At 42.7% G+C, this 25303-nt stretch overlaps 2 protein-coding genes across 3 annotated transcripts; both read right to left on the bottom strand.

Annotated features, from left to right (window-relative positions):
* Nucleotides 1-229: 229 nt before the first annotated feature.
* LOC103711246 (signal peptidase complex-like protein DTM1) lies at nt 230-6201 on the bottom strand. 2 transcript variants are annotated; one of them, XM_008797321.3, is made up of 2 exons: nt 5794-6201; nt 230-487 (listed from the first exon to the last, which is right to left on the bottom strand). In XM_008797321.3, exons 1-2 carry the CDS (start codon nt 6030-6032, stop codon nt 400-402), a joined length of 327 nt encoding a protein of 108 aa, XP_008795543.2. In that variant the 5' UTR covers nt 6033-6201; the 3' UTR covers nt 230-399. The 2 variants fall into 2 exon arrangements, with proteins under 2 accessions (XP_008795543.2, XP_038984816.1); XM_039128888.1 differs by having other exon boundaries at nt 230-466; nt 5794-6148.
* A 5214-nt stretch (nt 6202-11415) lies between these two features.
* On the bottom strand, nt 11416-13340 carry LOC120111705. Its single transcript, XM_039129564.1, has 2 exons — nt 12563-13340; nt 11416-11654 (listed from the first exon to the last, which is right to left on the bottom strand). Exons 1-2 carry the CDS (start codon nt 13338-13340, stop codon nt 11416-11418), a joined length of 1017 nt encoding a protein of 338 aa, XP_038985492.1.
* Between the last annotated feature and the right edge of the window lie 11963 nt (nt 13341-25303).

Raw genomic sequence — 25303 nt, 5'->3', positions numbered from 1 at the left:
CCATCAGCAACCTAACTGCAACCTCCTCGGTGTCAATTACATGCTTCAAATTGAACTTTTGTTTGATGCATCACAACTTGAATAAAATCATCAATGCACGTAGACAAATTCTCGCTGATGCTACATCGCTTGCACTAGGTCTATAAATCCTGATGCATCCGAATGCAATCATGATTAATGAAGCCCGTATCCAGAACATTAAAAGTAAGATATGTGGACAACCAAGCACTAAATAGAAGAATAAAAGGCAATAATCACCATGATATGATCCAGAGATTTACAGTTTCTCTGATAGAGTTTGTGTAAAATAGATACAACCCATAGAATTCTGAAAGTTGCAACAGAGAAACTTTTAGTGTTAAGAAGCATGAAAGAGACGCCATGAAGAAGCTCAGACAACTAGCTGATTACAAACATCCACCACTTGTACAGGCCAAAGCCATAAATTATAGCGATCGCAGCAACCCTGAGGGGAGAAAATTTAAATCTGCTCAACAAAAATAGGAAACAAAATGGTTAACATTGTTCTGATATAAAGTGATGAATTACCACACGATGAACACGTTAAATTAGCAAACATCTAGAAATGATCAGGCATGGTTCGTTAGATTACATTCACTGCAAAGGGAAGGAGAATAACACAAACAGGAAAAGGAAATTCTGCATAGAAATAAATTTATAATTGACCTTTGTTTTGATGCTGGAAAACTAGGAAAAGATTTGGAAATGGAAAGTCTAAATCTAGGTAATATAGACAAGATCATCATTCAAGTTAGAAAAAATCAACCACCATTTTGCTCCTCATTTAGTTTCCTGCTTCCAAGCATAACTTTGGAGACCACTTCATTCTTCAACTATTCTTAGCAGCTAAAACTATAACACAACCAATGCATTCCACCCCTTATTTGATCAAGAAAGCTGGCTAAATCAGCTTTACATAGTGAAGAAATTTTAAAAGACTAGCATGATGATGACCTTCATATTCAGAGAATATTCTAGCTTGGAGTTATTGTATTAATAAACAATCGATAAGGATTTGGTTGCTTTTGCAGACAGCAGAGTTTGAATTGTGAAAAAAAAAAAACGAAGGTTCTTGCTATCCTCAATTTACCAAATCCAACATAACCTGCAGGACATGTCCAGCACAGTATGCCATGTTATGCTGAAACCAATGCACACACAGGTATATGCATACGTACATACATGATACATACATGCAGCGCATATGCATGCCCCATGCAAGCACAAGTCCAGCAAAGTACAGGCAGGCACAGACTGGCACCTACAACCTTGGTGGTAATGTGTTTCACCATTGGCAGGACTGTCCAATCAAGAGGAGAGAGATTCTGTAGTAGACCTCAAATTTGGAAGGCTTCATATGATTTGAGGAAATATATATCTGTCTGGCTTTACACCTGATATGAACCATCTCACATATAGACCAACAAAGAGCTACTCTAATGCAATTTGACAACAGCCAGTTCGGAGGTAGATTTATCCACCATTGTTTATAGCCAACCATTATTTTTCACTAGGATAATAACAATATAAGAAAACATATTTAGGGCCTGTTTCCCAACATCTCGGCGGATCCGATGGGATAGGCGGAAAAGAGCGTATGGAGGTAAGGAGGATAGGAGGTAGCAAGAGAAGGAAGAGGGACATCATCCTGACTTGCCCTTATTACCAAAGCGAAAGCCTATGCTACCTTGAGATAGGTCTGCACTTCTTGCTTTAGTAGAAGGAGAAAGTGCTTCACCACTTGGATATCAATTAGCTTCTTCACTCAGTAGGTGCGCTACAGTAGCTAAGATATACAACGTCATTCTGATGGAGCGGGAAATGCATACTATACTGGTGGTGTTGTTCCAAAACAGGCCTCCAGCACTCTCCCTGCCCCTCTCCCATTCTCTCCCTTCCATCTCTCTGGCCCATCCTGCTGGATCCGGCAGGATGTTCCAAAACCTGAAATACTTCCATGGATAATGTTATCTCACCATTATTGCATCCCTAGGATCCATGATACACAATACCCACCGCCATTTAGTTTTAAGTTTTACACTAGAGCTCGGACTGCTTTTAATGTGGGGTTCATTGTAACCTTTTGTGCTACCTCCATCCAAGTCTCATAGGTCCACTTGTCAGTGCTACCATTCTGCCTATACCTGCCTTTTCCACCTTAAAAACCCTAAATGCTTACCCGAAAGAATCTGTCCAGAAAAACTTATGGATATCCAACAAAACCATAGATCGGAGAAAAAATACTTGGTTTTCTTCGCATCTTAAAATAGTATTTCACTGCTCCTTGTAAAACAAGCAAACTTAAATGCTACATTATTTTGGTCCCTAGCAACTACAAGCCTTTTAAGGCATTCCATAAACTCATAAGGTGATCTTTGCATCTATTTGTGATAGGATAGACATGATTCATATGTTAAAAGGAACAACTTTGGGTCTGAAATGAATTGCACAGAGCTCTCTAAGTCGAGTTTATGATGCTGTTGATAGCACATTTGGACCCCCACTCTTAAGCATTGATGAACAACACATGAATTTGCTTCAGATTTTGACAAAAAAAGTAGCCGTAGTACGAGTAGTTCAAAGCACATAAGGACCTTCACTCTTAAGCATTAATAAAGACATGAATTTGGCTCCAGCTTTTGAACTGTAAAATGTAATAATAGTAGTGGTAATAGTGATAGTATTCGTAATAGTAATAGATGCTTGGATAATCGTTCAATACTGAAGGGGTTCAGGCAGGCTCCCAACAGACAAAAGTTGCATTAATATTGGAGAAGGTCCTGGTTCCTTAGATAAGCATCTAGAAAAAAGCCAATCAAACAATCAGCCAAGCACAACTGTTCCATCCAAGCTTCTGGCTTTTCACCTCTCTACCAACATTGTCCATTTCTACATTTTCCTTCTAAGATCTCCCATTTACTTCCACTCATATTCAACATGGTATGGAGCCATAGAGAAGAAATCTTTTTAAAGATAAATGAGCCTTTAAAAGATAATTGAGCCCATCAGTCCTCTGATAAGTCTATAATTTATGTGAAGTATGATTTCTGAAGAAGACCTATTCACTGAAAGTGCTGCCTTAGGTTTGAAAACATTGATGTAACCACTCAAAATAACTATATTTTAGTCAGACACCATTCTTTCTAATACATACAAATTTTATAAATTTTCATCATCTGTTTCTACAATAGAAATTTTTTAATTTTCCCTGTCTGCTTCTAGAATAGTGGACTTTGGAGAAGCTCATGTACATATGACACAATCTGATGGTTAGGGTTTTCTCATAGCTTTAACATGAAGTTAATGTTCAAGCAGCATGTAATCTATATGGGTATGTTCAGGTTCTTATGGAGGTGCTCATGCAACTTTTTTTCCTTTGTTTCAACTATTAGAACTACAAGATGTTCTGAATATAAATGAACTATAGACCTACAGACATTGAATCAACATGATCCTTTCCAGGATTCTTCTGGACAAGCTTAAGGGCTGTCTGGATTCTCCACATGTTCAACTTAAGGACTTCCCTTTTCCTGGTTCCAAAACTGATACTTATCTCGATGGTCATAACTATGATAATGATTAACTACATTTATAAAATTCTTGCAATTGAACTCTAAATTCAAATGTAAACATAAATCAAAAGCATATATAATCAAGGATTACTCAATTTCCTTAAAATAATAGCAACCTGTAGTGTCTTATTGTGATCCAAAACCAAATGGAGTTGCATACAGCTAGAGGATTTACTTCTTCTGGTCATCATCTCACTATTATATAATGTGTGTGTGTGGGTATTATTGATACCTGAAAATGAAAATAATATTATACTTGCACTATAACTTTACATGTAAAGTTAAAGCATAAAAACAATTTGATTGAACCATATCCTATACAAACTAAAAGGAGCTGCATGTTTTTATTTCTGAAATAACTTCAGTGTAGCTCACAATACACACGATCCAATTTTGTAATTTAATTCCCCCCCCCCCCCCGAAAAAAAGTGCTTTTCACCGAAAGAGATCAGATTTATGTATCAGTGGATTTTAAAATATATATGATGTCATGAACTGCTACCATCTTAGATTGCTAAGGTACAGGGTTGGATTCAGATAAGTTGTTAATCACAACCTTCTTAAGTTGTGTTAAAAGTGGAATATATGTGCTCCTAGGTGACAATCATGTCTCACCTTTTGCACCACTGCGACTTTAGTTCGAGCCTTTGGAGCTGTCTCTTAAGTTTCTCACCTCATATTGCTTAGGGAATCTATAAGGAAAGGAAAAAAAAACTCAATAGATCATCCTGAATCTAGTGTAGCGAATGGTTTTGACAACCTTGTTAAGAATGTCTTATAAGTAGCCAATATGTGCTCCTAGGTGCGAGCACTATCTCAAATTTTTGCTCCGCTGTGACTTTAGTTGGAGCCTCTGGTGCTGTCTTTTGAATTTCTTCCCTCACACTGCTCATGAGAGGTATCTGTGCCTTTATTCCAATATAAGGGCTCCAATCAACGGATGATAACAAACTTGAGGATTTCTACATTTTTATCTTCACCATAAAGAGAGTGATAAAAAATCAAGATTTTTGGAGTTTTCCTACAGATGCATCAACTGATCCCAAAATGTATAATCCTTTTTCCCCCTTTTTCTAGAATGTGTTAGGAGCTGGAACCATCCAACAATTTATTAGAAAGAACAGGAGTTACAAATGGACAAGTCCATTGGTAAGAACATTTTTATTTGCTTTAAGCTTTAGAAGCACCTAAGTCAGCTGAAATTTAGTATTTATGCATTTTAAGATATCTAAAAGAAGACAGATGATTTGGAATCTCAATCAGTGTGCTCTAAAATACATCTGTAAGATGCTAATTATATCAATGTCATTCATTCTATGTCCACTTGATCTACAGATAAGCAACCTGAACACAAGTTTTATTTTAGGTCCCATAAATATTATAAATTATGATCAGCAGTGTGAATCTTCAACTTAAAAAGGCTCATTGCTGATCTCGTTCACTAAGGGAAGAATAAACTAGCACAATTAAACATGTGCATGCATATAAGTCTTTTCCTGGGTTGTCTTTTCACCTGAACAACTTCATAATCAACAAAACCATGCATCTTTCTCTCACTCCCCCTAAAATTTTCAGGACTTGCTGAATAATAATTCGACCATAACGATGGAGCCTTTTCCCAACTATCTATGGCTGGCTTCATGAATCCTTCGTCACCGCAGGCTCCTTTTAAGGGCCACCTCCAGTGTTGCTGCGAGCTATCCCAGATCCTTGAAACATCTATTTAGCGAACAATGCCTTCTTTAAATACAACGAGGTGAATCACTCTCTAAATTCAAAAAATCACCGAGTCAGAATTTCTGGAGCCTTTCAAAGCTTTAATTCATGAGGTTCTTGATTGCAATTTCATATTAAGAAATTCCATATATCCAACTTCAAACCCCAAAGTTTTCTTTACAATCAATTTATCAAACAAAAAGATACCGTTATAATTTATTACACACCAAACCCCAAGCCCAAACTTTTTTTTCCTAAACAAATCACATATTAGAACTTCGGATTGAAAATTTTTATGTTCAATGTAAGATTTTTTTTTTTGTTTTTTTTTTTGCCGTGTCTGATTAGGTAATGACACTCTAAACCTCCATATCCCTTAAAAAGAACTAAAAATAAAATTCTTCGCGTAAAGACTCAAACTTTCGCTGAAACCCTCTGACAAACAGCGCAAAGGAAAACGGAGAGACAGAGGGAGATACCAAACCTGATAGCATCCGGGTCCAGATTGGAGGCAGCCCCTCTCCGGGCCGGCAACGGAGTGAACCACTGCGAGAAGTCCCGATCGAAGAACTCCCAGTCGGGCAGGAGGATCCCAGCGATCCCCAGGAGGCCCAAGAAGTAGGTGGCCATCATCTTCTGGAAGGAGAAGGTCCAGACCCCGACCACGATCACCACCACCGCCAGCGCCACCAGGCACGACTGCAGTGCCCCGTCCCTCCCCATCCTCCCCGCCCCTCCGGCGAAACCGTAACCCTTTAACCCTAACCCTAGAAGCGGAGCGGAGCAAAGGAGATGACCGTGGAGCACGAGGAGTTCGTGAAGGACGGACCCCTCCCATGGCCGTCGCTTTTCTCAGCCTTCATCAAAGCTCCCCAACTGCCCACCTTCCGAGGTGGGCCAGTGGGAAATTAACGACATGCCACGTGGGACCCGAAAAGGCCCCGCCGCTTCCGTTTCATGAATTGTTTGCGGACGGTGCATGGGGAACCCTTTTATGCGTATCCAGTGGCGCCGTCCAGGTTGTCATCGACGGAGATTATGTGGACACGTGTATAGATAACCCGAAGGGAATTGGACGCACTGAAATTTTTTGTGGGGGCACTTGTACGGGATCTACGATGTACGTGTCCCATGCGGCCGTCGGGCTGCGACGGATCAAACCAACCAACGGACACGAGACTCGTTGGTTTTCGGGTGAAAATTGTCGCGTCTTTCCTAGAACGCGGCATCTTCAGCAGCTGCGCCGACATTAGCGAACAAGTCGGCGTACTCTCCGAAACGGCAAAACGTTACAGTCATAAACAATGAACTGACAAATTAATATATTTTTATTTTTGGAAAAATATTTATTATTGTTTTTTTTTTGCTGATTATTATAAAAACTTTCTATATGTACAGTGACTTGTATATCGACTTACAGGCGGAAACAAATTAGTAAAAATTAATATACTCTCATAATCAAATAGTGCTTAGAAGAGAATCAAGGAGGATTTGGGTGAGGAGGTGGTGGGATTGGAAGTGAGAGTTAGATATTGGAGCAGGAGGTTAACATGGACTAGAACGGATCAAAGCGATCAAAATGAGCTAAGGAAGAAGTGGCAAAAGACCGAAGAAATTTTATTTATTTATTTTTTTTCTCTTACACTTCTAACTATCATGGTATATATGAATAGTTTGGTACTATTTATATAAGTAGTATTTAAAGCGTTTTTAATTTGTATTTATGTCCCTTAAATTATTGAGAACGATATTTATATAAGTGAATAAATAAAAAGTTAATATTCTTGCAAGTTTTGTGCCTAAATAAGTTATTAAATACTATTATTGTGGAGAAAATGTAGCACACTCTTTTTTTTTTGGGTAAAAACGGCTACTCATTTCATATAGCTCTAACGTGAATACAGCCTGTCAGATCACAGAAAAATAAAAAATACAAAAAAGGAGGAACGTTTGACACAGATGTCTAAACAAAATTTCTGGAATGCCAGGCGACAAAGGAGGTGACGCAGTCTGCTGCTCGGTTCGCCTTCCTAAACACGTGTACTGCCTAAAAGTCACTCATCAACTGAACCATCCTGCGAGTCTTCCGGATAAGGGGATGACCATCGTCATACCGATCCGCCTTTTGAATCTAATCGATCACCACAAATGAGTCTCCCTCGAGGTACACCCGATCGACGCCAAGTACCTGCCTCGCAAAGGATATACTCTGTCAGGCTGCCCGCAGCTCTGCCTCAACCACTGTAAGTCCTGGTGTGCGCCGCCCTCCTGTTGCTATCATCTTACCACGGTGGTCTCTAATCATAAATCCAACCCCTCCAATCCCACCATCCACTGACCTAAGTTTATTTTGAGATAGCCAAAGGGTGGGGGTACCCAAGAAACAAGAGCGAAGCAGGGCGCTGAACTAGCGTGAAGAGTACCCCAGATGTTCCTAGTCATCCCAAAAGTAAACACAACGACATCCGCAGTGACCTCCCTCGCATGAAGCGTCGCTCTATCCACCACCATCCACGGAGGCGACCTCTTCCCCTCAAACAGGCTGGCATTCCTATCCAACTAAATGTAGTAGGACAAGTATGCCATAAAAATCTCTGCCTTAGTAGATCTAGAACTCCACATGGAGTCCCTCAGCAAATGAATCAGATCCTACGCCGATAGCGCCGAGTCGAGTAGTGGGGTCGGTGACCTCCTCCAAATCTCTCGGGCCCTAGGGCACTGCAAAAGAACATGCTCGGTGGTCTCTCCGATATCTGCACACTCCTCACAACACTGAGATAACCTCATGCCACGCCGAGCTAACAAGCTCATGGTTGGAAGGCAGCCCTAGGCCACCTTCCAGATGAAAAGCGCCATGCGGAGATGAATCCGCAGCCTTCATATCCAACCACCCTCAATTTGTCGAGCTGGCTCCCTACTGATCAGAGCGTGAAGATCTCTAGCTCGCACCTGCGACCATCCTGTCGGCAGCCATACTAGCCTGTCTGCCTCCCCCCGGTAGGGATCGGCAGGGTCAAGACCAACTCCGCCAACTGCTCCCCAAAAGCCTCCTGAATCAGCTCTTCCCTCCATTGACCCCCCTCTGAGTCTAGTAAATCGCTAACCCTGCAACCTGCTAATCTCGTCGGGTCCACCACGGTCGGCATACGACAAAACGGCAGCTCGGTCACCTAGCTATCCTCCAGCACATCAATAGAACGGTCGTCACCAATAGCCTATCTGATCTCTGGAAACACCACCATAGCTCTGACGCACATCTTCCTCCAGACCGAAGAGTGGTGATGCCCAGCATGCACACCCGGTGCCAAGACGCCATACTTGGCCCTCATCAGCGAGGACCACAAACTCTCGGGCTCAAACACAAATCTAAACGCATGTCTAGCCGTTAAAGCCTCCCGCCTCGCCACCAAGGACAGTACCCCTAAACCTCCATAGCTAGTCGGCTGGCACACAACCTCCCACACCATCAAGTGGATGCCACCTCTACTGCTGCATCTTCCCCAAATAAAATTTCTGAAAAGCTGCTCAAGGGACCTCAGGACTGCCACAGGGATGATGGCGTTGGAGAGTAGGTAGATAGGAACCGAGGTAAGAACTGATCGAACCAGAGTAATCCTATCCATCATAAAAAGTGTATGCATCTGCCAGCCCTCTAATTTGTGTCTGATGCTGAGCTTAATGAAAGTATAGTCCCTTCTCTGTAGCCGACGGTCGGAGAGTGGGACCTCCAAATATGTCATCGTACCCTCCTACTCTCCCACCTCCAAGATCTTCAGTATAGAGTGCTTCACCGCCAATTTAGTCTTCGGGCTGAAAATAATAGCTGACTTAGTCAAGTTGACCCGCTGTCCCGACACTGCACAATAATTTCGAAGAATTTGACCTATAACTCGGGCCGCCTGATGCGAAGACCTGGTTAGAAGCAAACAATTATCAGCAAAAAGTAAGTGAAAGATCGGAGAGGACCCCACCATCGGTCTGTAAACCTTCAACTCCTGAGTAGCCACTGCCTGCCGTAAGGATCTAGATAATGCATCTGCACAAATGATGAACAAAAGCGGAGAAAAGGGGCATCCCTGGCGCAACCCTCCCGACGATGCAAAGAACTGAGATGGCGTGCCATTCACCATAATGGCAAAGGAAGGGACACAAATGCAGCCCATGACCCATCTGATCCATATCTCATGAAAGCCGAACCCCCGCATAGATTGCTGCAAAAAATTCCATCTCACCCTGTCGTAGGCCCTCTCCATGTCAAGATTGATCCCTATCAAGCTTCTCCTCATCGGAGCCCTACCGAGATCAAATATAAACTTCTGGACAATAAGCACATTCCGATATACTCCGCCCCTCCAAAAAAGCCCCCTGCTCCGGGCTAATAAGCCTAGAAAGAACACCCCTCAACCTGACAGCAAGGATCCTCGTCGTAGCCTTGTACAAAGTCGTACAAAGGCTAATCGGACGATAATGTCTCGGCTTCGTGGCATCCTACTGCTTCGGTATCAAGGTGATGAAAGTCCTCTGCCAATCTACTGCCATCACTGCCGTGCTGAAAAAATGTTGTATGGCCACCATCACATCTCGACCAACTATCATCTAATATCTCTAGAATAACAAGGGAGGAAAGCTATCCGGACCTGGGGCCTTGTTCCTCTCAAGGGACCACACTGCCTCTCTAATCTTCCACTCCGATACCGGTTTGGTCAATGCTACAGTCTCCTCCTCAGACGCCCCGACCAAGGGCGATGATATATCCACTAAGCTCCCACCCATAGTCTACTCTGTCCACCTGGCCCTGAAAAAAACTCTCCATAGTCCTCTAAATCATGTCCAAATCCTCCGACAATTGCCGTTCTTACCCCTAATAACTCTGATCCTATTCTAGTGCCTCCTGATCACTATCGCCTGGTGAAAAATCTGGTGTTTCTATCTTCCTCTACAATCCACTATACCCTCGATTTCTGTCTCTAGAATATCTCTTTCTGTCTAAGAAGGCCGTCATGTAGTGCCACTAGTGATCTAAGCTCCCCCACCTCCTCATCCGCTAGACCCCCCCCTCCTAGCCTCCTGAGCCTGTAACATGTCGATGGCCTCCTCTGACTCCTCAATCCTCCTGAAAATGTCTCCCACCTCCTCATGGTTCCACCTCCTCAATCGCCTCCTCATCAACTCCAATCTGCGGGACATCCGATACATAGCATCTCCCTTGAATGGTGCACTCCATGCCTCCCTCACCATCTCACATGATCGTGGATAACAAAGCCACACCTTTTCAAATCTAAAGGGGGGACGGGCTGGGATATATGCATCTGTACTCACCAATAAAGGGCAGTGATTGGACGCAATCCTGGGTAGGTGGCTCACACGATGATCCGAAAAATACTGGATCCACCTAGCGGTCGCACAAGCTCTATCAAATCTCTTCCAAACTCTAACCCGATCCTGCTGGTTGTTGCACCATGTAAACCTAAGGCCCGAGAATCCCAGGTCTATCAACCCATTTAATGTCCAAAAATTCTGAAACTCCTTAATCTTCCTCTCATAAGAGAATGGCCTCCCTCTCATCTTCTCTTGAGGGTTAACAATGCAATTAAAATCACCAGCCAACATCATAGGATAGCCCTGACTAATCAACTGAGACGCCTCCTCCCACAATATCCATCTCTTCCTGAAATCAGTACTAGCATACACCGGAGCAAGGACCCAAGAATATCTACTACCCTTCAAGATCACCATAATCATCTTTTGGTTACAAACATGAAAAATGTCCAGTTTACATGATCCTTGCATCCGAGTAACAATAATGCCTCCCAACAGCCCTCGAGACTCCACTGCATAGAATCCCCATGACCTCAGTACCGCTCTTCTAGTCTTCTGTAGGCTTCTCCATGATAACCGGATCTCAAACAACACACAAATCTCTGGACTGTGCTGTTGCATAATCTTGCGAAAAGTTGGGGCGAAGGAGGGCTTTCCCGCGCCACGGCAGTTCCATAAAAGAACCTTCATTGATCACCCATGAAGGTGTCACAACCCACTACCTCTAGGTTGCAATCATGAAACACCACCTCTTCCAAAGCCCCTCCGCTCACCAAGCCTACGGGGTTCACCCCTTCACTGCTGCCATCATTTGAACCAGGATACGGTGATGATCCCCTCCACGTTCAGTCTGTGCCAAGTGGCACGTGGAGTCCACTATATCTTCAGCTGCTACCACAGTACCCCCCATCTGCCCACCATATAGCTCCATCCTTATGTCATCAACCCTTCCAATGTTCCTTGATTCTCCAATATTGCTTGATTCCCCCGCAACCTGCTTTCCGGAGCTCAGCTCTGTCACAGGGCCTATTCCACTCTCTCATGCCATATGGCACAGTAAACGCTATGAAGGGGTCTTCAGTGTGCCAGGCGGAACAACCTGCATGTTATTGGAGCCGAGCGGGGCCACCCCAGACCCGTCGCACCGTTCTGTCCTCCCCTCCATGCCGGACACCCTCAGCGGAGCCGCCAACCCCAAGGCTGAGAGATTCGCCACCGCCGAGGTAGTCCTTGTCAGCTTCCTCCTTGGAGCCTCCGCTGCCCCATGCCGTGAGGTGTCGCCAACACCCCGGGTCTCTCGCTCCGTCCGAGGAGGACGGTTACGCATCACCATGAGAGGGGGGGGAGCTCCTGCTCCTCCGATGGGCCCTACCTCCGGCCGCCCCTTCGAGCCTGGCTGATATGGAGTCCCCCTGGCAAAAAAATTCCGTCCCAACTCAATCTGGCCCCTGGTCCAGAGCACCCTGCAAGGGCTTGTGGATCGCTTCCTCAGGCTCGGGCCCGATCCACCAGAGAGCTGCCCTTTCATGGACTCGAGCCTATCACCAGCCCAGCCTGGTCCATCCTCCGGCCCGCGCTCAACCAGGCCCGCATCCCGGCCCAAGGCTAGGTTGAGCCGACCCAATCCCGGCCTGTGGCTTGACTCAGCACTTGCACCACTTCCCTGGACGGGTTGACCCAGTCCAGCCGTGTCCATGCCCGCACCGGCTTTCGAGACATCCTTCTCCGGCAACCTTGGAGGGCTTCTGCCACCCGTCAAGGTCGACCAGAGAGGCATCAGTTCCCAGCCTATCCCCATTTGAGTCCTTGCCGGACGCGGGGGGGTGGGCACCGAGTTCGGCCTTGTCCCGAACTCGGTCGTCTCCTTCCTACGTGCCGTCTTCTTGGCCGGCCGTTGATGCCAAATACGGCTCGTAACCATCCACGGACCATACGCTGAATCTCCTCCAATGCAACACCTTCCCCGTTCTTCTGCGCACCGTCCTCCAGGGAGTCCGACTCTATAGCTACCTTCCCTTTCCCTTGCATCTCTGCCGTCTTCGCCACACCATCCATCGGAGAGGAGCAGACACACTTCGGCGTCGAGTGCCCTATCCGACCACACTTGGAACAGGGAGCAAGTAGATTTTCGTAGATGAAACCTTGCCAGAAAGGCTCCTCGACACCTCCTGATCTCCCCCTCACCAGTGTACCCGGCTTGAGAGGGCTTGAACAATCCAGCTCTATCTTCACCCTGGCGAAGCCATATCGCTGCCCCTGCTTCGTAAATCCATCCAAGGCCAAGGGGTTACTAGCTCTTGCGGCTATTCTAAGGATAGTCTCCTTCCTCCAGTAGACCAAGCGAAGCCAAACGACCACCCTGTCGACACCCCTTACACCAGGAATAAAGTTAGGCCTCCATCGATCCATTGCCAGGAGTTGTCCGGCCACCATCCATGGGCCATTCATCAGTGCGGCCTCGCGATCTTCCTCCTTGGCAAACCGGACCGCAATAAAACCATCCATAAACGGGAAGCACTCCACATTGTAATCCAAGCGTCCCACTCGCTTGATTTCCTTTACTACACAGTCTACCAGAATATTCCTCCCCAAGCTCCTCACGATGACTGTGGTGCTCCGCCATTCAGCTCGGGTCCCCTCTAACTCTTCCTCTAGGACGTCCACCACCTTGGAGAACCTGCTCTGCAACATCTCCTGCTCACGAGGGGTCATCTAGTGGCATGTCCAAGCCGGCTACCGAGTTACTTCTTTCCCCACCTCCGCCCAAGAGCAGCCCTTCGCAGCACCCTTCGGAATATGGATAGCTGGACCGTCAGGCTTCCCCGCCTCTGGCCGTGTCGGACCCCCTTCACGGGCAGCCATGTATCACACCCCCTGCTGTTCGTCGAAACTCCCCAATGACCCCCCCAGGTGCATGAAATTTGATGCACCCGCTCACCAACTCACCCACTAAAGTGTCTGTTTATTGTAACTTACATCTGCTTGACTAATTGCATAATCTTGCAAACATGTGGATCCTATCAATGTATGAATATGATCTCCATGCTAAGTAAAGAGTTATCTTAGAAATGTCACAAAGTATGAATAAATTATGTCTACCAAAAATATAAGAGAAAATTAAAGGACACGCCGAAACTCTTATTCCTCCATCCTCGTTGCTCTAATTAAAACTACTCCACCTTGCTCTCTGTCTCTCTCTCCCTCCAACCCCTACCCCCCTCCTCTCATGCCTTGTTTGGATCATGAGATTTGGAAAGAAAGATAAAAGAGAAAGTAAGAATTCCTCATTTGTTTGTCCCTTTGTGAGAGATCATTATTCCAAAGTTTAGAATCTGTCATTTGAAGGGTTAAATAAGAGGAAACTGGAAGAGAAACTAAGGAGAAAAAACTTCCCACCTATTTTTTTCTTCTCCTTTTTCTCTCATGCCCAAAGTTCTCAAACCCCAACATTTCTCTCACTTAGTTCGAATAAAAGCCATGCCCAAGATCCTGTTCCCTCTAATTTACACTCTCCTTTAGCCCCCCCTTCACCCTTTCACTTTGATCTTGCAACCCAAAACATGAAATGAAAGAAAAGGGCAAAGCTTGGATTGGGATAGATATTGAAATGGAACTTCACGTGCTGGGCATGTGCATAATTCTGGTAAGGTCGTAAGCCCTTCCTCTCACCTGCTCCATCTCCACTCCGCTCCCGCCTTGTTTCCCCGAGGATTCGCGGGTTTCCGCCTTCGAATTAAACAAAGACCGCAATGGAGGAAGAAGACCGTTCTCAGCCGAACCCATTCCCCTCCGAAACTCTAGATCCTATCGCCCAGAAGAAGCGCGCCGCCATGTTCGAGCGCCTCTCCAACCTCCACCACTCCCGCCTCCAGCAGTCCATCGCTCGCCGCTCCGACTCCGCCGCCGCCTTCCGTGCCTTGGAGTCCGTCCGCTCCTTCCCGACTGTTTTTCCGATTCCAAGCTCTCCATCGAGGCTGCCCTCGCCCGCTGCCACGCCCTCGCCTTCGATCCGGCCTCGGCCCCCAACCTCAAGCCCGAGCTCGAGAACGTCTCCGGCTCCATCGCCGATCTGGATCGCATCGTTGCCGAGAACTCCTACTATTGCCCTCCTACGAGGTCGGCTCCTCTATCAAGGCCATCTCCGAGTTGAAAGAAGACCTGGAGAGCGCCAAATCGGAGCCGATGCCGAGGAAGAGGGTTTTCCTTCAAAAACAAAGCATCAAAGAAAGATCCGAGCGTTTTGGTCGAAGAAATGGAGGAGATCAAGGTCCTGCATGCGGAAAAATTGAATCTTGCGGGCGTCCGGGACTCGCTGGGTTTCAGGAACAAGGAATGTGCGGTTTTGGTGAAGTATTTTAGGGTTTCTGAAGAGGGCGAGGGGGATTTCACTCTTTCAGATCTTAATACTTGTGAGGTCTACCTAAAACGCCGGATCCGAGCACCTTTGTACATCGGCTCATGAGTTGCCGCATCTTTGCTGGCCCGTTCAGGGATCAATCCTGCTAGAAGATGTGAATGATTGTTTGTTCATGCTGGCCTCTCACCAGATCAGGATCCACCAAGCCAGGGCAACCGATTTCTATCTCCGGGTCTGGAGTAGGCCAATCATATACGACAGCAGTGCTGTGAGGTTTGCCCGATTGGCCGATTCCGGTTGTTTTACGAAGGAATCGATAAGGAGCCGAGAGATTCTGGCCAATGAGAGGAGACAGGGAATTGGGCCAATGTGGATGATTTTAAATGATTACGAGCTGTGCAGTGTTTAATACCTGAGGGATTATGTGTAGACACCATTAATGCTTTAGATAGGGCGGAACATTGTGATGATGAATAGTCCATTTTGACCTTAATTTTCTGACTGCAAGCACTTTTCTAGACCAGGTAAATCATATATGGTTTATTTGGCTATTTTTTATTTGAACAATTTCCTCTGGTATAGGTGTATGAAAATTTTAACTTATATTTTTTTTTTGTTGTGCTTATTTCTCTGTTGATTGAATGAATCCATATTTGATTTTCTGAAGTTATAGCACAATATCCTGTATGCATGCTGTCCGGTTGTAAGCTGCTGCAGTGAGTAACTACTTTGTAGGAAAAAAATGATCAGCATCAGATGCACTGCTTTAGTGGAACATACATTAGATTACCCCAAAGTCATTGGAGATATTGCTTGTCTGATGCTTTTATTATTGAGTGATTCAAACTCAACATATCCGATCTAATTTGTTCTTCCTTTACTCCTATCAACTTTCCTGACTTATAATTATGGAGGCAAGTGGTATGAGACATATCGTTGTCGCCTAATCATGATAAACGTCCATCCATTCTCATGAATGCCATTGTTGACACCAGAAGACATAGGTGTCCAAGCCGCTTCCATAAAATGTTTTCTTCAGCAACGCTAAGTAGATCATGGTCCTAGTGCTTCTCTATCAATTGTCGCTCTTTAATTTTTGCTTTATATTTTGTCTTAAATATCATTACACACACACACACATGGTTGTCATGTATTAACTTGGATCAAATTTAAGATGGGTTTGGCTATTCCACTCCGTTAACCTTAACTGAATCAAGCCAAAAAATTAGTTAGTGATTTTCTGTTTCCTACCCAAATCCAACCCAAATTCCAGACTGATCAGCTTCACCTGATCTGATATCCTGATTGGGCTTGGACAGTGTAGTCTTAGTTGAACCTTATTACCATAAAGATGGTCACTATGCTACAAAAGTCAAGCCTAGGAGATGCATCTGCATTTACCTTTGCTTTGCATTAAATTATCTGCATAAGGATGATTGATCTGCAACATGAGCTAGTGTTCGCAATAACGTCAATGAATAGCCTAATCGTAGGTCTGTTGGACTAATGGAGTCTTGTACTCATACTAAGTGAAATTTGCAATGAAAGAGATCAGTGACATATATAAATATATGGAGAGATTACTCCCCAAAGTTGTTTATCCATGACTATATCCGAACAAAGATAAATGCCTTTCACTTCATGTGGACCTATGATTGACGCTGCCTAGAATCTGGTGCCAGAAATCTAGCCATCTACCCACACAGGAATTTAGCAACAGTGCTTTCTTGGGTGAGGATTAAATAGGCTCTAGATTTAGAGGTGCTTCATATTAAAGTTTGATTGATGAACATGCCCGACATGGGGATCCATCATCGTTTTCATACAATGTTTCCCTTTTGGTGAGTCTTTGACTTCCTATTAAAATCCTTTTGATGTATTTACTGTTATAATTTGGATTATCTGTATCACTTAATATAGATTAGGCTGTTCAGTAGGTTGGCAAGTAAAGGGTTTTTTCCCTTAACTATCATGTCAGTAGGATCTGTGACATGGTAGTTCATAAAAAAAATCTGGACCCACAATTATTTGTTATATATTGCCTGCTTTATTTTGACCCAAAATTTGCAGCGTAAGTAGAATAACAGAAGAGGATCCTAAACACATATTTGCTTATTTGCTCTTGGTCCACCTTGTTCCTTTTATGAACGCATTATATTCCTATAGATAAATCTTCCTTTAAGTCGTACCCAGCAACCATAATAAATCACAGAAATTTTTTCCATGTTGTAAATTATTGGAAATGTGGAAGGAACCTGGATTCTTGGTGTCTTTATGAAAACAGAGTCAATACAATATTATGAGATAAGAACCTTGCTTGCCTTCCTTAGAAATTGGTCTTGTTCTTGTATGTGATGGTTTTACAGTCCTTTGTTCCTTTTAAACTATCAACACATTTTGATATCTCATGTCTTAACTATGTTCAGAACCCAATTTGTTTGGAGGAGAGTTGCTATAATCAGATGCCAAGTTCATAATGATGCTAGAAATTGAAGAATTAGATGCTTCATTCAGGATAAATTTCAATGGCATTTTATATAAACATGAAAACAGTATCCTGTGAAATGGTGTTAACTTTTCAAGGAAAAACTTTCTGGTGAATAATGTTTGCAAACTAAAGATAGACAAGCATAGCAAGTCCATAGCTTCACCAAATTGTAATTCCAAAGGTGTCAACTTTGTGAAGCAACAATTCAAGAAATTTTTAGGAATTTAGGAAGACTAAGAAGCATAAATAGAAGATAAACCATATTATAAGCTGTTTTTTTTTCTTTTTAAAATATTACCATCATCTTAATTTAGATGGAGTAAAACTATAAAGGAGCATAATTTAGATAGAGTCATGTGGCAAGAAACCTAGAATGCTTGAACCGTTAGGGGAGTGCTAGTCAATGACAATTCATGCAGCAAGTTGAACCCAATAAAAAAGTTTTGATATGTTGCTACTAAGCTGTGGCATTCCTTAGCTTTTACTTGTGTTAACATGTGAGCTTGCCTTGAAAGAGTGGCTCCTTAATTATTGAAAATGAGTGTTATGTGAGTCAATGACATTAAAGAATTAAAAAGAGAGGATGTTGTATTTTCGTGAACTGAGGCTATTTGGCTCCCATCTCTAGTATTAGGTTGCTACATAGATCAGATAGTCCGTTAGATAGTGTTATGCATGCATCAATTGCACCAAAAGCTGTGAACTGAGTTTTAGCTTAGTGGTAAAGCAAGGGGTCAATGTTCGAGTCTTGAATGGTGTTATCCTTCTAGATGCTCGACTTTTGGTGGGTTTTCCTAACCAAAAATTCTGGGTTTGCGGGTTCAAGATTTGGCCTAGACACTTATAAGGTGGGACTTCCCTCTCATGTTTGAAAAAAGAAAAAAGATGCACCAAAATAAATATTTTTAGTAAAAATAAACAAGTCCAGGAAAGAGCACAACCATGGTCAAAATTTATTAGTCAAATAATTAGATTCATCCTGTTGCTGCTGAGGATCGGCTTGACCCAGGCGATGAGCGGGGAAAAGATGTTGGAAAGCTCGACGGTGAGCTGCTTAGATTGTGTGACGCCGCAGCCTGTTCGAGGCCGCTTCGGAATGGATGTTTGCATCCAAGATCCTGATCTGTGACCGAGCTCCGACTTGAAATAGCAAAGACGAAAATGTCCTCTTGCCGGAGTGTGTTCAGCGGGGGACTTTCCGATGCCTAAGTCAGGGCTATACTTAAGGAATGGAGAAGGTTCACAGTGGGTGACAACATAATGGTCTGTCAGGGCATTAGAGCACTTATCTGAAAGGTCTCTTGGAGAGCAGATTGTATAGGCGAAGGTTAGCGCCTATTGTCCAGAAATTCGGGCACGTGGGTCAGCTGTGACTCTGCATGCTTCGAGAATTAGGTGCAAGCGTTTCGCACGCATATCACATCCAATTAAGCTAAAGTAGATCAATCAATGACCAGAAGACTCTGTACCCTTGGATACAATGATGTGTGTGAATGACAATGTATCATGATCTAGTGGACAAAAGAACATTGTAAGTTAAATCATTGAGAGTTTACTTGAAGTGGACCAGTGAAGTCATTGGATAATGGCATTAAGCAGTTCACTAGTCGATGGTGCTCATCATATGATTCATGATTCTTTATTGTCAGAGTATCTGAACCTTATAGGATATTGCAGTGGTCGGTTTTGACAAGTATTTAGGATGTTACTATAAAATATCTAAGAATCAGTTGGCTGCAAAACCACTGCGCTGAAACCATGTACTTGGTTTCATCCACATGGAAACATATTTTGCTTAAATGTGGTCAGACCTGAAATAATCTAGATTCTTAATATTGTTTGGCTGATATTCTAACTGCTCTATTGGTAAAAATAGATAGCCGATTAACAGATCTTTTCATAGAATCTGCTATATTTGTATTCTGCATGATGACTACTACATGCAAAAAAAATTTAATTTGGTAAGGCACATCCCTTAATGTGCTAATATATTACTATCCTATGGCATAGCACAAATGGTTATTGACGTGAAATGGATTTGTGCTTAAAATCCTCGACTAGTGCAGTTTAATACAGGCCAGTCAATTATTTATGCGCTTACTATATGAGAATGCATAAAAGAATAAAGAATTCTGAGAATATAAGTGCATGTATGTGGAAATTTGTACTCAGCAAATAAACATGCCCTTTGAGGGGTGCGTGCATGTGTGTGTGTACCTTGCTGAGGACACCGATGTAGAACGTTATTTTTAACCAACTTATTCATGCCATATCAATGATGATGGCCACACACAATGTATACAGGGCACCACTATGGATTTGAATCCACATTGGGGGATTTCATTAGGAAGATTTTACAATTTTTACTGTTTTTATCTTGAGTTATAACTATGATTATATAATTCTAAGCCTGTGTGGAGTCTTGATGTTTAATTGCGAGGGCAATTTCATCTTTTTTCCACAGTGTTGTGGCCCTTGTTCCTCTCATTAGACTTAGGTACCAGCACAAATCTGCTAATCCTGTCTTCTTATGCAGATACTAATAACAATTTTAGACCTATTAATGTTCTAATCCTGTATTCCATGACTCCAAGTCAACCTCAAAGTTGTCAAAACAGAAACCAGAGGGGGAAATTCCTACTATTCTCTTCTTCAATTGATGGATCAAAACCCTTGTTCTCAAGCCCTGGAAAAGACCGCTAACATGCTCGATTCCTAACCGCGGAATCAAATGAGTTAAGACATTGAACATAGACTTAATCATTTTCCTTGTTCAAACCATCAAGTTGATGAATGCTATAAAATAAGTTAATTCTTATGCTTCCATGAGTCTCAGCTAGGGTCTAAGGTCATTACTGATCGTAGTCGAGCAAACATAAAATCGTAGTAGTTGCTGGCTGACACACATAATTAAATCTAAAAAAGGATACAAAAGAAAAAGATTAGGTGGCTGGCAAAATAAACTTCCATAAGCATAGCGAATAAATTATCAATCACATAAGCAAAAGATTCTTTTGATGTTGGGCGGAGTGGTTCAGCAAATCCAACATTAGGGGAAGTTCTTTGCTCAAAACCTAAACTGTACACTGTTGCAAAACTGCCTTTCTTAGTTTTAATTGTTTTTTATTGTAATGGCGATTTGATGACTTCTGGTGGAGAATATTGCTACAGTTATGCTTCTCTCAATACACTTATGGAAAACTAGAGACTTTGAGCAGCAGTTAATATTACCATAGTCTGTCAAATTCCAATAATATAGAATATTATTTAGTCCAGGTGAAAGGTGTACAACTTACATGACAGCTATGATAGAGGTTGCACCTATGCTTGGCGTGGAAATTCAATTCCCTTTCTATAGGATAAAATTTTGGTTTTTCTTTTTCTTGCTAAATGATGGTGTGATCCCATTTGACTTTGGGAAAGAAGTCAAAATTTGACACTCCCCACTTTCAATTTTGCACTACAAGGTACTTGAATCTTTCACTCTTATCAGGCTGTTAATGTTGTTTTTCCTTAATATCTACTTGTTTTTATTTTATGACTGTTCCTGTCATCATGATTATCAAAATTTTTAGGAATAGTTTTTGTTGTTTTTCATTTGTTTCTTATACGACTATGTATCAATACCGTAATCGTTTTTCAACATTATGATGGCTCTAATTTGGATCCGGCCTATGACATAGGACAGCTCCAAACTCTCTTTCATAACACTAAGCTCCTAGGATTTACCCCCTCAAAAGAGAGAGAGGATCTGCCCTCATTATCATTGAAATGGTAAAGTTCTGACAAGGTTAGCATTTCGTTTCTTTTGACCCTATTGCAAATAGAAAACTCATATACGGTTGTCAGGCTCATTAGCTTAGGAGGGTTTGTTGGTTTTAATATTATGACTTGAATATGACTCAACATGCATAGGATGTGATATACTCATGCAAATATCATTTCTTTTCTTCCTTTGATAGTGATCTCACACTATGTTTTCCCTCCTGTTGCGTTAGTTTAACCGTCCGATGCCTTCATCATGTAATTCAAGGAAACCTACAATGAATAATTAAATCTTTGGTAACGTGTACATTTTTCATTTGCCAGATCTCTTCATTTTGCATTCATGACACCAGAGGAGGGAGGGAGGGAGGGAGGGAGGCATCCATGAATCCCTCCCCCCTTGTAGATGTATTCTAAGATCAATAGACCATGCATCATCTGATCTTGTATCAAATTTTTTGTTGGTACATGCTAAAAGTCAAAATTTTTATGTGCCTAAATTGCTTCTTCATAGATATGCATATTAGACAGGAGGGAAGCAGAAATTATAACATAAGCATCTGAACGAGCCTTGTCTTTTTATGCCTTTTCTTTTCCCCACTGTCATGCCTCGAGGTCGTAATGTAAGAAAACATCTACTAGCAAATTACTTCGGGATGTATATGTGGAATGAACAGCACTCAATAGCATTATTGTGGTCAAAACACAAGTTTATGAGGCAGTCGGTTAGCTGAGGTCATTGTCTGTTTATCTCCTCTTAGAAGGGGGACATAAGAGAGATCATGTTTACATATTTATAGATCAAGGGTGGTCCACCAGATAAGACGCTTCAGCCAGAGAGGCAACCTACGGAATATGAAAATTTCTAGCCTGATTGAAGTGGTTGCTGGCGAGGTTTCCTCTAACTCTGGTTTACCTTATTGCAATGCTTGTCTTCACCAAATGATGCAAGCAAGGGAGAAAAAGAAGGCATGCAAGAACAATTGAGAAGGAAACATGGGGAAGGAAAATCCTTGTCGTAATTCTTCCTCTTTCATTGACCTATAGTGGTACGTACCTCTATAACTTTTTATTCTAATAGGTCTTCTCTTGCAATATGATGTTTTCTGTGAATAAATTTAGGGAACTATCACTTCTAAGCTCACAGTGGCATGCAGTGGTTAAGCTTTATTAATTTTCCTTTTTTTTATTCCGAGCTAGTTGAACGATTAATAACTAGGGATTGTGATTGTGTTTTGAATATTCTTAAACTTTGATCCATCCATGTCAACTCCATCTCTCCTCTTTCTAGGTTAGAGGAATGCAGAGGAAAGAGATCAGATGTGAGGCAGGTCCCATCTTGAAGCTGTCCTCCTATGCAAGTGGAATGAGTGGATATCTTGAAGTGATCCTTAAGGTGGTGCCTACTTTTCAGCTCATAGAAGGGAGGGTATACATCACCTATGGAGAATGTATTTCAGGAGGCGCTGTAGGGGATGGATATTTTGGGTGTTTCCTGCACCATCTCCCTTCGCTAACTCCACTGCAGCATCAAAATATTATAAGCGACATTGAAATATTCTGACGACTAGAGCTCTGAATTGCTAATTTCTGGAGATAACAAAAATGTTGCTGTAACATGATCTAGTTTTTGTATTTCCTTGTTAATAAGTTTTTTTTGCTTATTTCTCTGAACAAATTTCTTTTTGATTTTTTGACGACCATTCATGCTAATAAATTTACTATAGATCTTTAGCACTGTTTCTACCTATTTATGGTTGATAGCAACAGTGCTCTGACCTTAGATCTCACTCCATACTAGACTATGATTCAAGGTGAAATAACCTGTACCTATCTTAAGATGGAAGATCTTTTCTCTTCTTAGTATCGTTCATTTGGAGTTGTCATTCAAATAATTTGAGAGGAAATCCTGTCATGTTCTCGTTTTCTCCTCTACCCATGCGAAATCTCCGTACGTGTGGACCAACTACCCTGTTTTTGTGATGCTGTCATGTCCTTGGTTCCTTACTTTTCAAACCCACCCTTCCCATCTCTTTGACAAAGGGTTGCTTAATCCACTAGACGTTTGCTTCCATGGTAACAGTGTTTGACCAACTCAAAGTCTTCAAGGTCATCGTCATTACTATTACCTTTTTTATTTATTTATTATTATTATTATTATTTTTTTTGAGGAGACAACATGAAGAAAGGGTGAGGGGCCAGAATTGAGTAAACAAATGCGAACATGAAGTTTCCACTTCTTTGTTTGCTCAGAAAAATTTCCAGTTCTTTAATTCCCAACTAAACTAGAAGCTGGGCCATGCGGTTGTGATGTTCTTAGATATCAAATCATCGTCAGATTCATTGTTATCTAACTCATGACTCTAAAAATAAATTATTTATAGCATTGCAAACTCGTAGGCAGCTAGAACTTAAAAAAATGAACCAAATCTAATTATAGAATGCAAGCCAATGAGAAAAGGGTTTGGTCAGAGTGGGAAAACTATCACCTACCAAGCCTGCCACGGTGCCCTCTTCTGCAGTATTTGATCTGCTGCTACCTGTGAAATAGCAAGAAATTGGACAGTGCCACACAAAAATTTTGTTTTCTCTGGCTCCCCTTCATTATACTACAATCTTTTTTTCCCACTATTTTATTGTCAAGTATGAAATTTTCCAGTTCTTTACTTCTTCGATTTTTTGATACTAAAAGTAATACAAGTTTGAAGAGCGGCAATTCATCTCCCTCAGGGGCACAAGTTTTTGTCTTTGGAGTGTTTAAGGGATTAGATTCTAAACTTCAGAAATACGTAAAATGTTATTAAAAAAAAATCTAAAATATGTGATTTCTTTGATAAACTTATATGCTAATGCCTCCAAAAACATTTATGATGAAGCAAAATTAACAAACAAAAAATTAAACCACCACCACTAACTGCAACTTAAAACATCATTGGTATATACAAATTTATGAGTCCATATGTCAAACATAATTCACAAAATTGACGAAATATTGAATAAGTCATGGATAGGTTTAATAATTTACGAAGTGTTTCGAATGTCGTAATTAGTTAAGAGTTTTTCAGTTTATCATTCCCACTACCACCTTCCAGTTTACTAACTTCATGAAGATTGTTTCTCATCACCTTCTAGCCTTTGGATATAATCCCATGACCCTCCATAGTTACATGCATTAGTTTCTTGGGATTCATCTCTTAGCACAGCCTCAGCTAGAGGATCATCAAATATCCAAATGGCAGGTCATTGGATTCTCTTATCATGTCCCAAATCAATACCTGCTCTTCAGCTTGTAGGTGCATTTGATGAGGCACGTAGAAATGTTTGGCAACAACATGAGGTTGACCCCCCAAGCTATTTGGCACCTTCTAATGCCACCTAGTGTTCAATATTGTTGCTGGAAATTGGACCCGGGGTCGGCCGCGAACCGAGAAAGAGGAGGAGCTTCGGTGGGAGAATCGACGGACGGCGGTTCGTCGTCTGGCAGCGTCCTTCCGGGGGGGGGGGGGGGTTGTGAGCGAGAACGGTGGGCGGTGGATCGTCAGCGTGCGGCTCCTTCCGGGGGAACCTGCAAGAAGCCGGTGGCCGGGCTTTCCGGCACCGGCCCTCCGATGCCTAAGTCAGAGGGAGCCAATGTGTTCTTGGAGGAAATAGTATGAATCAGAGTTTTTTTTACCTACCAGCCAGCCAGCCCCCTCTAAAATGGAGTGGTTCTCCTTTTATAGAGAGGTGCTGGATTACCTGTGAGATGATGGAGCGAGGTCGTCGTACAGTTTGAGCATGCCGCACGATCAGGCGAATTAATGCTGTAGTGGGAGACCACATCGGAGTCAGGAAATTGTCCCAGCTGATTGAACACTGCCGTGCTGATTTGCCATGGAGAACTGGAGATCCGTAGGCAGCAGGCGACGTGCGCATTAATTGTGGAGTAAGTTGGAGGTCTGGAGAGGCCACGCGTGATGATTGTTGGCGGTCGTAGCAGGGTATGGTCCCTGGTTGATATGCCATGGCGTGGCCGGCAAGCAAAGCATGGTGCGGTAAGACTGTTGCAGGGCATGGCCGCAGCAT

The sequence above is a fragment of the Phoenix dactylifera genome, chromosome 8 (assembly GCF_009389715.1).
Source record: "Phoenix dactylifera cultivar Barhee BC4 chromosome 8, palm_55x_up_171113_PBpolish2nd_filt_p, whole genome shotgun sequence".
NCBI classification, from domain to species: Eukaryota; Viridiplantae; Streptophyta; class Magnoliopsida; order Arecales; family Arecaceae; genus Phoenix; species Phoenix dactylifera.
Note: the sequence above shows the minus strand (reverse complement) of the source record. Positions and strands in the feature narration are given on the sequence as shown.

Bases quoted from the DNA above. Each gene is read 5' to 3' on its own strand.
- LOC103711246 (XM_008797321.3), bottom strand. From the start codon at position 6,032: ATGGGGAGGGACGGGGCACTGCAGTCGTGCCTGGTGGCGCTGGCGGTG. The intron at 488-5,793 runs GTTTGGTATCTC...TTTGTTGAGCAG, and splicing joins CTGGACCCGGATGCTATCAG to ATTTAAATTTTCTCCCCTCA.
- LOC120111705 (XM_039129564.1), bottom strand. From the start codon at position 13,340: ATGACCCCTCGTGAGCAGGAGATGTTGCAGAGCAGGTTCTCCAAGGTG. The intron at 11,655-12,562 runs GTATGGTCCGTG...AGAGTGGAATAG, and splicing joins TGCATTGGAGGAGATTCAGC to GCCCTGTGACAGAGCTGAGC.